Source organism: Cherax quadricarinatus, chromosome 50 (assembly GCF_038502225.1).
Source record: "Cherax quadricarinatus isolate ZL_2023a chromosome 50, ASM3850222v1, whole genome shotgun sequence".
Lineage (NCBI taxonomy): Eukaryota > Metazoa > Arthropoda > Malacostraca > Decapoda > Parastacidae > Cherax > Cherax quadricarinatus.
The window spans coordinates 26,291,275-26,303,189 of NC_091341.1; the positions used below are offsets into that span (position 1 = coordinate 26,291,275).

Here is an 11,915-nt window from a genome sequence, read left to right on the forward strand (position 1 = left end):
CACAAAAATACACACTTAGTGGCCAGTACTGGATAGGCCTCCCTTTTGCCCCAGATTCTAAATTTTTCGTGGCATGGATTCAACAAAGTGCTGGAAATATTCCTTAGAAATTATGGTCCATATTGACGTTATAGCATCATGCACTTACTGCAGATTTGCTAGGCACACATTAATGCTGCGAATCTCCCACTCCTCCACATCCCAAAGATTTACGCGAAATGCTGAACCTACCATTTGTATGTCGCAGCAGAAATCGCAATACGTCATAACAGACGACATTTTTGCAATCTTCAACCGTGCTCTGTGTGCCCTTAGTTTCATGTTGTATGCTGACAGGAGTGGAACCCGAAGTGGTTTTGTGCTGCTGTTGCCTATCCACTTTAAAGTTCGAAGTGTTGTGCGTTCAAAGATGCTCTTCTACATACAATTTCTGTAAACCGTAATTGAGTTAGTCACATTCCTGTCAGTTTGAACCAGTCTGACCATTCTCCTCTGATCTCTCTTTTATCAAGTAGTTTTCACTCGGAACTGTTTCTCACTACATGTTTTGTGTTAGTCACACCATTCTCTGTAAACTGTTGTGCGTTAAAATCCCAAATAAACAATTTCTGAGATATTCAAACCACTCAGTCTGGCACCAACAATCATTCCACGGTCTAAGTCACATAGATCACATTTCTTCCATATTCTGATATTCATCCTGAACAGCAACTAAACCTCTTGACTATTTCTGCATGCTTTTAGTTACTGAGGTGCTGCCACGTCATTTGCTGATTGGATATTTGCATTAATAAGCAGGTGTACATAGGTGCCTAGTAAAGTGGCCTAGTAAAGTGGCCACCACAGCAGGCCAGTAGGCCTGCTGTAGTGCTCCTCCATTCTTACGTTCTGAGTGTATATGCATCAAAGAACATGCACAAAAACATTCACAAGATAAATATTTTTAACCGTTTAGTTTTCATGGATGATAGATCCAGTGTTAATATTTTCATGGCAAACTATTGTAGAAAGAATAAAATAAAAAGGTTTAAAGAAAAACGAAATTTTCTTTGAGAGAGTGAGTGTGAGAGTGAGAGTGTGAGAGAGTGTGTGTGAGAGTGTGTGAGAGTGAGAGTGTGTGAGTGTGTGGGAGTGAGAGTGTGTGAGTGAGTGTGAGAGTCTGTGTGAGTGAGAGTGAGTGTGAGAGTGTGTGAGTGAGTGTGTGTGTGAGTGTGTGTGAGAGTGAGTGTGTGTGAGAGTGTGTGTGAGAGTGAGAGTGTGTGAGTGAGTGTGTGAGAGTGAGTGTGTGTGAGTGAGTGAGTGTGTGTGTGTGGGAGTGAGAGTGTGTGAGTGAGTGTGTGAGAGTGAGTGTGAGAGAGTGAGAGTGTGTGAGTGAGAGTGTGTGAGAGTGAGTGTGTGAGAGTGAGTGTGTGTGAGAGTGAGAGTGTGTGAGAGTGAGAGTGTGTGAGAGTGAGTGTGTGAGAGTGAGTGTGTGAGAGTGAGTGTGTGAGAGTGAGAGCGTGAGAGTGAGTGTGAGAGAGTGTTAGAGAGTGTGTGAGAGTGAGTGTGTGAGTGTGTGAGAGTGAGTGTGTGAGTGTGTGTGAGTGAGTGTGAGTGTGTGTGTGTGAGTGTGTGAGAGTGAGAGTGTGTGTGTGTGTGTGTGTGTGTGAGTGTGTGTGTGTGAGTGTGTGTGAGTGAGTGTGTGAGTGAGTGTGTGAGAGTGAGTGTGTGAGAGTGTGTGAGAGTGAGTGTGTGAGAGTGTGAGAGTGAGTGTGTGAGAGTGAGTGTGTGAGTGTGCGAGAGTGTGTGAGAGTGAGTGTGTGAGAGTGAGAGTGTCTGAGTGAGAGTGTGTGAGTGAGAGTGTGTGTGAGTGAGAGTGCGTGTGAGTGAGAGTGTGTGTGTGTGTGTGTGTGTGTGTGAGTGAGTGTGTGAGAGTGAGTGTGTGAGAGAGAGTGTGTGAGAGTGAGAGTGTGTGAGTGAGAGTGTGTGAGTGAGAGTGTGTGTGAGTGAGAGTGTCTGAGTGAGAGTGTGTGAGTGAGTGTATGTGAGTGAGAGTGTGTGTGAGTGAGTGTGTGTGTGAGTGAGTGTGTGTGTGTGAGTGAGAGTGTGTGAGAGTGTGTGTGAGTGAGAGTGTGTGAGAGTGAGTGTGTGTGAGTGAGTGTGTGTGAGAGTGTGAGTGTGTGAGTGTGTGTGTGTGTGTGTGTGTGTGTGAGAGTGTAAGAGAATCAATATTAAAGTTCATTTTTGTGTTACGTAATATGTATATTTTTTAAAGCATACTGTGATAAGGCAGAAATATTGACAATAATAATACTCTAATAATATTGATAATAATACTCTTATAATATATATGTATATATATATATATATATATATATATATATATATATATATATATATATATATATATATATATATATATATATATATATATATATATATATATATATATATATATATATGTCGTGCCGAATATGTAAAACTGGTTAATTAGCAAAAACTCATTTAAAATTAAGACCTTTCTAAAATTTTCTCTTATATGTGTTTAAAGACTTATCTTTTTCATTAATGATAATATAAAAATTTATAATTTTGCACCAAAAGAATCTTAGAAAACTTACCTAACCTTATTATAACAAGAACAATTTATTTTAGCCTAACCCAACTAAATATATTTTAGATTTGTTTACAATAATTTAATACTAAACAAACAGTGAAATATATTTTTTTCGTTAGGTTCAGAATGATTTTGGCGAAATTATTGCATACACAAATTTTCACTTGTCCTATATGGCAAGATGAGCGTTGCTATTTAAGCCAACATCGCAAGTTCTGCCTATTCGGCACGACATATATATATATATATATATATATATATATATATATATATATATATATATATATATATATATATATATATATATATATATATATATATATATATATATATAAGATTATTATTATTAGAGTATTATACATGCGCATTCAAGAAAACAAGTTAGCCAGACTTGAGTGCTGGAGGTTTGTAATAGACTACCAGTCTACTAACTAGTAACTGATTAGATCGGCTCAAGGCTGAGGGACTGATTACCTCAAACTACTACTGTTCTACACCATTCTCCTTTGTATGGACTGATGAAGCCACTGTGTGGCGAAAAGGTTCCTCATTAACGATACCAGAGTGTTGCACAAGTGTCTAATTTATCAACTTGTCGGTTCTCTGAACTATTATCTTTATCTTCATTGTAGACTTCTCGCTCTCCAATGGCTTTATCAACACAAATTCAAGGACAGAATTGAAAGACAGTAGAATCATTACCTCACCTCTTGTATTTTGTATTGATAGTCACTGGATGGAGAAACGTCTATAACAGATACCCAGATGTTGCACATGTCTGATTTTATCCACCAGTGCGTCAGAAAGTAATATCTAGGGGTAGTAATTCGATCTCTAAGTATTAAAAATTTTTTTTTCCCAAATCATAAAGATCACTTAGATTAAGAGTGACAGTTTTAAACTTGCAGTGCAAAGGTGAAACGGGAAAATAACAGGATGACACCGCTGGAGATTGTGAGTGTACTGGAGGTAATGTTGATACTACGCTACTGTCCCTTTGCTGGAGGGACTCTTCGTCTGCCTCCAGGTTAGTTGATCGCATTTAGTATATAATGGAAAGCCTGTGATTTAATAAACGTAGTATACTTGATTTAATTATCCCCTAAGACAACCGAAAGTTTTCGCACAAAGTCGTTAAATGAATAAAACGTACAATAATGATCAATTTCCTCCAATTTCAGAAACACTTGCTAATACATTGTGATGTTTAGTGTGACATAATTAATTTTTAATCGATTCAGGTGAAAATGGGAGTCCTTACTGGTCTGCTGGAGTTGTACTTGAAGTTGCCGGTCAGCCAGACTGTTCCTATATTGTCATTCATAACGACATGCAGCCATTCTTAACCCATTTCGTTGTAAGTATTGAATAATTTAAATATTTAATCAAATAATTTCTATGCAGTTATATAAGACTATTTGAGGAAATTTTAAGAATGTGATATTATAAGATTTTGAAAAATTTTAAGATTTAAAACAAAAAAACATAATATAGAAATAGTTTTGGTCTCAGGTGCATGTTTATATCGAGCTGAGATGAGTCACGTCTCTGGAAGATTGTATTTGTGAATGAAAGAGCATGCATATAAATAAGAAAATGAGAGAGCATGCGTATAAATAAGAAAATGAGAGAGCATGCGTATAAATAAGAAAATGAGAGAGCATGCGTATAAATAAGAAAATGAGAGAGCATGCATAGAAATAAGAAAATGAGAGAGCATGCGTATAAATAAGAAAATGAGAGAGCATGCATAGAAATAAGAAAATGAGAGAGCATGCGTATAAATAAGAAAATGAGAGAGCATGCGTATAAATAAGAAAATGAGAGAGCATGCGTATAAATAAGAAAATGAGACAGCATGCATGTAAATAAGAAAATGAGAGAGCATGCATAGAAATAAGAAAATGAGAGAGCATGCATATAAATAAGAAAATGAGTAATAATTTTAATAAGGATTAATAATACATTAAACGATGAAATAATGATCAGTTGAGCGTTTTTTCTTTATTTTATCATAGTTTTAATAACGAGTCAGGACTAATAAAATACATGATTACAAGTAATTTTTATTATAATCATGGGGGAGCGCTAAACCCGTAGGATTATACAGCGCCTGGGGGGGGGTGGAAGGCATTTAGGCTTAATTGGGGAACTGGAGCACAGATCAATTCAGGGAACTGAAGCACATCCAGTTCCCTAGATAGAGCCCTTCACCAGCATCACAGAACCTTCCTTGAGGTGCACTGCAAGTAGAAGTCTTTAAATAACAAAAAAAAGGCACAATACCGTGACTGGAACGATACACAAATAACCCGCACATAAAAGAGAGAAGCTTACGACGACGTTTCGGTCCGACTTGGACCAATGACAAAGTCACACTGTGACTTTGTCAATGGTCCAAGTCGGTCCGAAACGTCGTCGTAAGCTTCTCTCTCTTTTATGTGCGGGTTATTTGTGTATAAGTAGAAGTCTTCCTCTGTTAGCCATGTGTGTCAGAAGGGGCGACAATAATGCTGTGAGCAACGGGCTATTCACCCCTTCTCCTTTATAAGTTTTACTCTCCTGTGTACAGGTTGTGTATAATATAAGTAAATAGCAAGGTGTCCACAAGGGTTTGTGAACTAACGCCACCTACGCTAGTATAGGTGGCGGAACTCGCAGAAGAATCGTGGAAAAACAGCTCCCTATGCGGCCTTCAGTAAACATGTGCTTGTAATCAAAAGCATTTTTAGGCAAGTGTTCATCTCAGCGACCCAGTGGTGTTTATTAGAGGCAGAAATGGCAATACTGATAACTGTGATTCAGTTATCAAGTGACAGGTACAGATGAACTAGGAGGATGTTCAAGAGATGCCTTCAGACGCGTGGTTACCAGTTGTAACATTACTTCCTAACTGTTCGTCTGAACATTTGGTGCCCTGGCTAGTGTTAGAAGATGGGATGAAATCTGATGACTGGAGAACATGCTTGACATTTCCCTTTTAACCAGTTGGTCTTTGGTTATAATGCAGGTAGTTACCACACTAGAAGATTAGACTGAAACCTGTATATGTTGCGAGGTGTGTGTGTGTGTGTGTGTGTGTGTGTGTGTGTGTGTGTGTGTGTGTGTGTGTGTGTGTGTGTGTGTGTGTGTGTGTGTGTGTGTGTTTGTGTGTGTGTTTGTGTGTGTGTACGTACTCACCTAGTTGTACTCACCTAGTTGAAGTTGCAGGGGTCGAGTCCAAGCTCCTGGCCCCGCCTCTTCACTGGTCACTACTAGGTCACTCTCCCTGAACCTTGAGTTTTATCATACCTCTGCTTAAAGCTATGCATGGATTCTGCCTCCACTACATCGCTTCCCAAACTGTGTGTGTGTGTGTGTAAAACGAGGTACGACAGTTCAGCTCACAGCGAATTTTGGTATATATTCTAGAGCTTTTACCGGCTGCTGTCTTCCTGGGGTATGGCACTGTTCAAGGTGGAAGCAGGCAGCCAGGAAGGCACTGTGATGCAAACACAGATCTCGCGTATTGTTGCACAAGCTCGGCAGGTAAGCCACTCTCACATTATCACTAAGGTGAGCAGTTTGACTGTTAAAAAATTAGAAGTATTTAATGGGTCAACGAAATGGGTCCCAATGTGTGTGTTTGACAAAGTTACACTGGTAATAAATTATCCCAGTAACAAATTACTACAGAGGTGGATACATAATTTTCACATTAAAACTGAAACATGTACGTCATTCACAATACTGAAGAGAGTAGTTCACATAACGTCAACCACACTGATGTCAACAGGTGCGGCAGATGTGGCAGTGTGTGACAGTGGTGGTGGTTACTGACGACGCGGCCTTCCTCGGAGCTTTCGCTGAGTGCTCCCTCAAAGGCCGCCTCTTGGTGTGGTCGACGAGGCTCTTAATCGTCTCCCGCCTGCCTCTTCCCGAGCTACAGCTTCTCCTCAATGGTAGTTGGACATTCTCCATGATGAATGTCATGTTGGTAGTGTTGAACGAGAGCTTGAGTCAACCCAGGTAAACAAGTTGACAATTCATAAAATAAATAATTCAGTACTATTATGTAGATAGCTTTGAAAATAATTGGGCGTAGTTCCTGATGCCATATGGGCCTCTAATATTTTGAATATAGAGTGCATAATAAATCTATCAAAACTTAAATAACATTTGTATTCATGCTGGACATGAAACTTGCTATCAAAAAGTTTCAGCGTGTATGTAAACTTGCCGTACAGTGTCTCCGGGGCCAAATTAGAGAGGACTGCGATTTGGACAACTAATCTAGGCCTTCATCTCTTTAACCATCATCTCTTCCCTGAAAAGTTCAATAAGTATATACATATCCAAGAGAATATCTCTTTACTTTAAACCATTAGTAGAAACATACTCTGTACTTGAATGTTTGATATATACGGCTAAGGAATACTTGGTATAATTAAGGCCTGTTCTTTTTTCACAATGATCTAATATAATTATGAAAATAAAAGTCGTATATTCTTTCAGCTTTCACGGAGCTACAGTAAACGTGACAGCCTTGTCTTATAGACCATACTGGAATGAAGATGAGGAACAGATGGGTGAGAACTCTGGTGTTACCAGGTACTCAGGCAGTGACGCCATGATGCTACGTACCATAGCTGACGCTCTAAACTTTACCTTTATTGTCCTACCTGTAAGCACTTGGGACCAGGTTTGTAGTCACCTTTGGCCAAGATGTTGACGCTGATGTTGTACTTTAGTGTTATTTTCACAATAATATTTGTATTCATATATCTGAACTGCAAATGTTTCGTACATTATTTGTATCGAAAGATTTCTTCTAAGTGTCCCATCAGTTTAGTTTCTTTACTAAATGTATTGCTATTGATATTCTGAAAAAAAAGATAATTCAAGAGGCTCTTAAAATGAAGGATAATATTTTCATCATGTAACACAATATAATGACAAGTCGTATATTTTGAAAAAATTCGTGTACTCTTGCCAGGTCACAGGCTTGGTGATGGACAGGTCCTCTTTCATGGCTACTATATACCATATAGTACTGCCACAACGCTGTCTTCTATATGATTTTACATACATCTATACTCAAGTGTTGACCTCTTTCACAATGGCCACACCTTCACTCACTTCTAACTGGAACAGTCTCTTCGACCCTCTGGCTATCGAGGTTTGGGTGTCAATCTTAGTGGCCCTGCTTGTCATGCCTCCCTGTCTGTTTATGGTATGCAGCAGTACTGTTTGTGTTGCATTGATTTTTTTGATCGACCTATTCCTTTCATGTATATTATCATTTAGATATCGTTTCCTGAATTCAGATCACTCACCCGGGAGACAGAGCAGAATTAAATTATAAACTAACCATAGAAGACTCTGGCGAAATAGCCGTTGGAACGCTGCTTGGCCAGAGTACCAAGAAGCAACTCTCTGAAAGCAGTTCGAGTCGGTTGTTGTTGGTGACTTGGCTGGTGTTCGCCTTCATCGTGAGCAACGTCTACAGGGGCAACCTGACAGCCGCTCTCACCCTCCCCAAGTACCCACCCAGACCAGAGACACTGGAGCAGCTCATCAAAGTTGTTGATAAGTAATAATAAATAAATTTAATGCGACTGATTACATACACGTTTATATTCACCTGAGTTTTTTTTTTCTTTTGTCAGCTGCTCTTTAGTCTTTAGTTTTGTAATTTTCAGCACATATTCGTAATATTTGAACTATGTTTGTTATTTAACGATGTTTGTACACACACACACACACACACACACACACACACACACACACAGGGTATCCCATATGTCTACAACTATAAAGGAAAATGAAAAGAGAAGAGAATTAAGGACTTTTATTTATAGAGCACGTTCAAAAGGCCATCCCCTCCCCGATAATCACCATATCAAATTAGCATGTACACGGCGAATAGCAAGAACGATGGTGTTAAACACCCAATGGCTGCAGATTTACGGGATACTCTGTATGGTGTTGTTAAGTGGCAAGAACCTTCATGTTCCTCGTGTGGTGTAATCCGCAGGGTAACGATGCCTGATTACGGAGAAAATTTCCAACAGTTTTTTAAGGAGTCTGATTCCGTAGTTTATCAAAGACTCTCTAGCATCATGGAGATCGTCCCTTCTGCAGAGTACGGACTTCGCCAAGCGGCAGAGAAGAAGTAAGTATCTTTTTAGAGTGTCTGGTTTTATTGTTATTACTGATTATTAGCATTGTTTGTTAATATCAGAGAGCTTCTATTTGGGCGGTAGGTGTGTTGCTAAACCTAACCTAATTTATAGGTTAGGTTTACCTACATAAACGTATTAAAACGCATCTTTAACCACAATTAATAACTGAAAATAAAGGGCCTCAGTAAATCTGTCAATTAGGTTTAAAAGAAAGTATAAGCTTGGATAACCTACTGCCCGCCCAATGGCGTCAGTAGTAGTATGATTATTATAAATATTGCTACAGTTGTTACTAATGTTTCTGCTACTAATAATAATAATCATGATATTAACAATGAAAAGAAAAATTCACAATACTGTGGTTGGAACAATTCACAAAAATCTCGCAATGGTCGAGGACGTATGTATCCGCCCTCGACCATTGCCAGGTCACAACTGAAGCAAGAAATAGTGCAAAAGGCCAAATAAGTGTTTTCTGGCCTTCTCTACTTTTTGTCGCCTCAGTTGTGACTTAACAATTGTCCAGGAGGGACCGAAACGTCGTCAATAGTGAACTACTTAAAATGTTAATTGCTACAACATTGCCATTTAAATGTTATTGAAGTGAAATAGTCATGTAAATTTTGTTGTAAGTGTTTGTACCATGGTTCAGACAGGCTTACATGGACGGGTACAACTACCTGCAGCAGATGATCGCTGACTACTACACACAGGTGGATGGCAGCACTAAGCTTTACATCGGCAGGGAAAGCATCGTTCCTGGGCCGGGAGCCTGGCCAATACCTCACGACGCTCCTTACAAACCACAGCTTGATAAATTAATCATGTATATTACCGAAGTAAGATGAATATAGTGACGCTCAATATTTATTAAATATATAATATAGAGTTTTCTTTTAAATTCCGAAATGGGAATAAAAGTATAATTAAGCTAATGAAAATTATCGACAGTCATGCATAATTGTCATGAAATGCTCCATATTATTGACAGATTGGTTTAAAAGCATGACTCTTGCAATACTCTGCAAAATGCAAAAAAAAAAAATTAGTTTTTTCTTTAACATGGGGTTCTACAAGGTCAGGTTTAGAGTTCCTAATTTTATTTACAAGCTAAGAGGTGTTACTACATCAGCTCATTTGAAAACATTTTTATTGTGAGATATAGAGATAAGGAACAAGATGAAGTTGGAGCCATCTCTCTCTCTCTCTCTCTCTCTCTCTCTCTCTCTCTCGAACACAATATATGATTAATTTTTCCTATCATACATGACAATGAAATTTTTTTCTCTATTTTAAAAAATATAACTAGACACATCCAAAATATTTGATCTTTTTCAGGCTGGATTATACGAAAAATGGATTAATGACATGATTGTGAAGGCCAAGGAAGACAGTCGCAGGAGACAGCGTAAGCAGTTGGAGACAGGACTGATGGTGATCACCCAGAGCTCACCAGGAACGAGGGAGAATAAACCCCTTACACTACTCCACATGCAAGGTCCAATTATGCTCGTTGCTCTGGGTCTATCTTCGTCTATGATTGTGTTTGTAACTGAATTGTTGTTAAAATTATGCAAGACAGGAACTGCTCAGTAAATTGAAACTCGAAATTTGGATTATCTTGAGATGTAAAGGATTGAGAAGCGAACAATTAACCCCTTTTAAGGGTTTAACTATATAATTACACATGTACTGGGAGTTGCATAATCAATCTCAACGGTGCTAAATTACTAATAGGTGGTTAACATAACACACAAGAAGAAATTGGACAATATGCTATGCTAAGATACCAAAATTTTAATACTTTGAACGCGAATGTCGAGTCGATATTGAACACTTTTCTGAATGACAAATAGTTTAGAGGTCAATGGCTAACATGGTCGAGGTCATGATGACTGTCATGTGAGCTTCGTTTCTATGAAGAAGTATTTACAGGTAGTCATGCTGCAACACTCTTTTACTTATGTTGTACAGTAAAGTTCCCAAGATGTATACGCACATTTAAGATTTCTTCTAGTGTTAATCAGATTACCAGTAAGCTGCTCCTGTTATATCGTACTATACAGCCAACACCTTCACCACTCTCTGCTGTAATTAGATACATGGTTGCTCTGCACCAGTCAAATGATTGGTTTGCCGTAATTTTTCTCAAACGAATAAGTTGTCATTAAAAGTGTACGAGATGACATAGAATCAATGAGTAGATAATATGAACAAGACGTGTGTGTGTGTGTGTGTGTGTGTGTGTGTGTGTGTGTGTGTGTGTGTGTGTGTGTGTGTGTGTGTGTGTGTGTGTGTGTGTGTGTGTGTGTGTGTGTGTGTGTGTGTGTGTGTGTGTGTGTGTGTGTGTGTGTGTGTGTGTGTGTGTGTGTGTATGTGTGTGTGTATGTATATATGTATATGTATATGTATATATGTATATGTATATATGTATATATATATACATATATATATATATATATATATATATATATATATATATATATATATATATATATATATATATATACATATATACATATACACATATACATACGTATATATATATATATATATATATATATATATATATATATATATATATATATATATATATATATATCTAGAGTTTGGATTCCTCCATGAAAATCGTGATCGAGATTGTAAAAATATAAAGTACTTAAGTACAACAAATCAGAATTTAATTTCATCATTGCGTCAGGAGCGAAGAGTTGCTTCTGCGCGTCGCTGTGTCCTCCCGCCTATAAATCTGCGAGACGAGCTCTTGGATGTCAGTAGTCTTGTGTGATTGTCACAGGCCAATTCGTGGGTATTTTGCACTGTACCTAAGGTAAGCTAATGTACCATAAGTTTTAAATGTCTGAGTACAATAGATATCATACGCTTATTGTGCATATATGTATTAAATATTATACATATACATATATATATATATATATATATATATATATATATATATATATATATATATATATATATATATATATATATTATATATACATACAAAGTGCGAAGGGAAGTTTAGGTAAATAGAAGGTTGGAGACACTGAAAATATCTGAGATATAGAATAAACAGTAATTATCGTATAAATTAGAGGATGGTTATGCACAGTGAAAGGAATAATTTAGAGATGGAGGGTTTGTTGAGATGATTC

General features: G+C 37.8%; 1 protein-coding gene across 1 annotated transcript; it reads left to right on the top strand.

The window, feature by feature from the left end:
- Positions 1 to 7,115: 7,115 nt before the first annotated feature.
- Positions 7,116 to 10,356, top strand: LOC128695312 (ionotropic receptor 21a-like). The gene is made up of 6 exons (XM_053785814.2): positions 7,116 to 7,277; positions 7,572 to 7,808; positions 7,903 to 8,168; positions 8,613 to 8,750; positions 9,413 to 9,599; positions 10,099 to 10,356. Exons 1-6 carry the CDS (start codon positions 7,161 to 7,163, stop codon positions 10,354 to 10,356), a joined length of 1,203 nt encoding a protein of 400 aa, XP_053641789.2. The 5' UTR covers positions 7,116 to 7,160.
- Positions 10,357 to 11,915: the final 1,559 nt, after the last annotated feature.

Excerpts from the sequence above, each read along its gene's own strand:
- LOC128695312 (XM_053785814.2), top strand. The coding sequence starts at position 7,161 with ATGGGTGAGAACTCTGGTGTTACCAGGTACTCAGGCAGTGACGCCATG. Across the intron at positions 7,278-7,571 it reads CTGTAAGCACTTGGGACCAG|GTCACAGGCTTGGTGATGGA; the intron begins GTTTGTAGTCAC and ends TACTCTTGCCAG. Across the intron at positions 8,169-8,612 it reads CTCATCAAAGTTGTTGATAA|GGTAACGATGCCTGATTACG; the intron begins GTAATAATAAAT and ends TGTAATCCGCAG.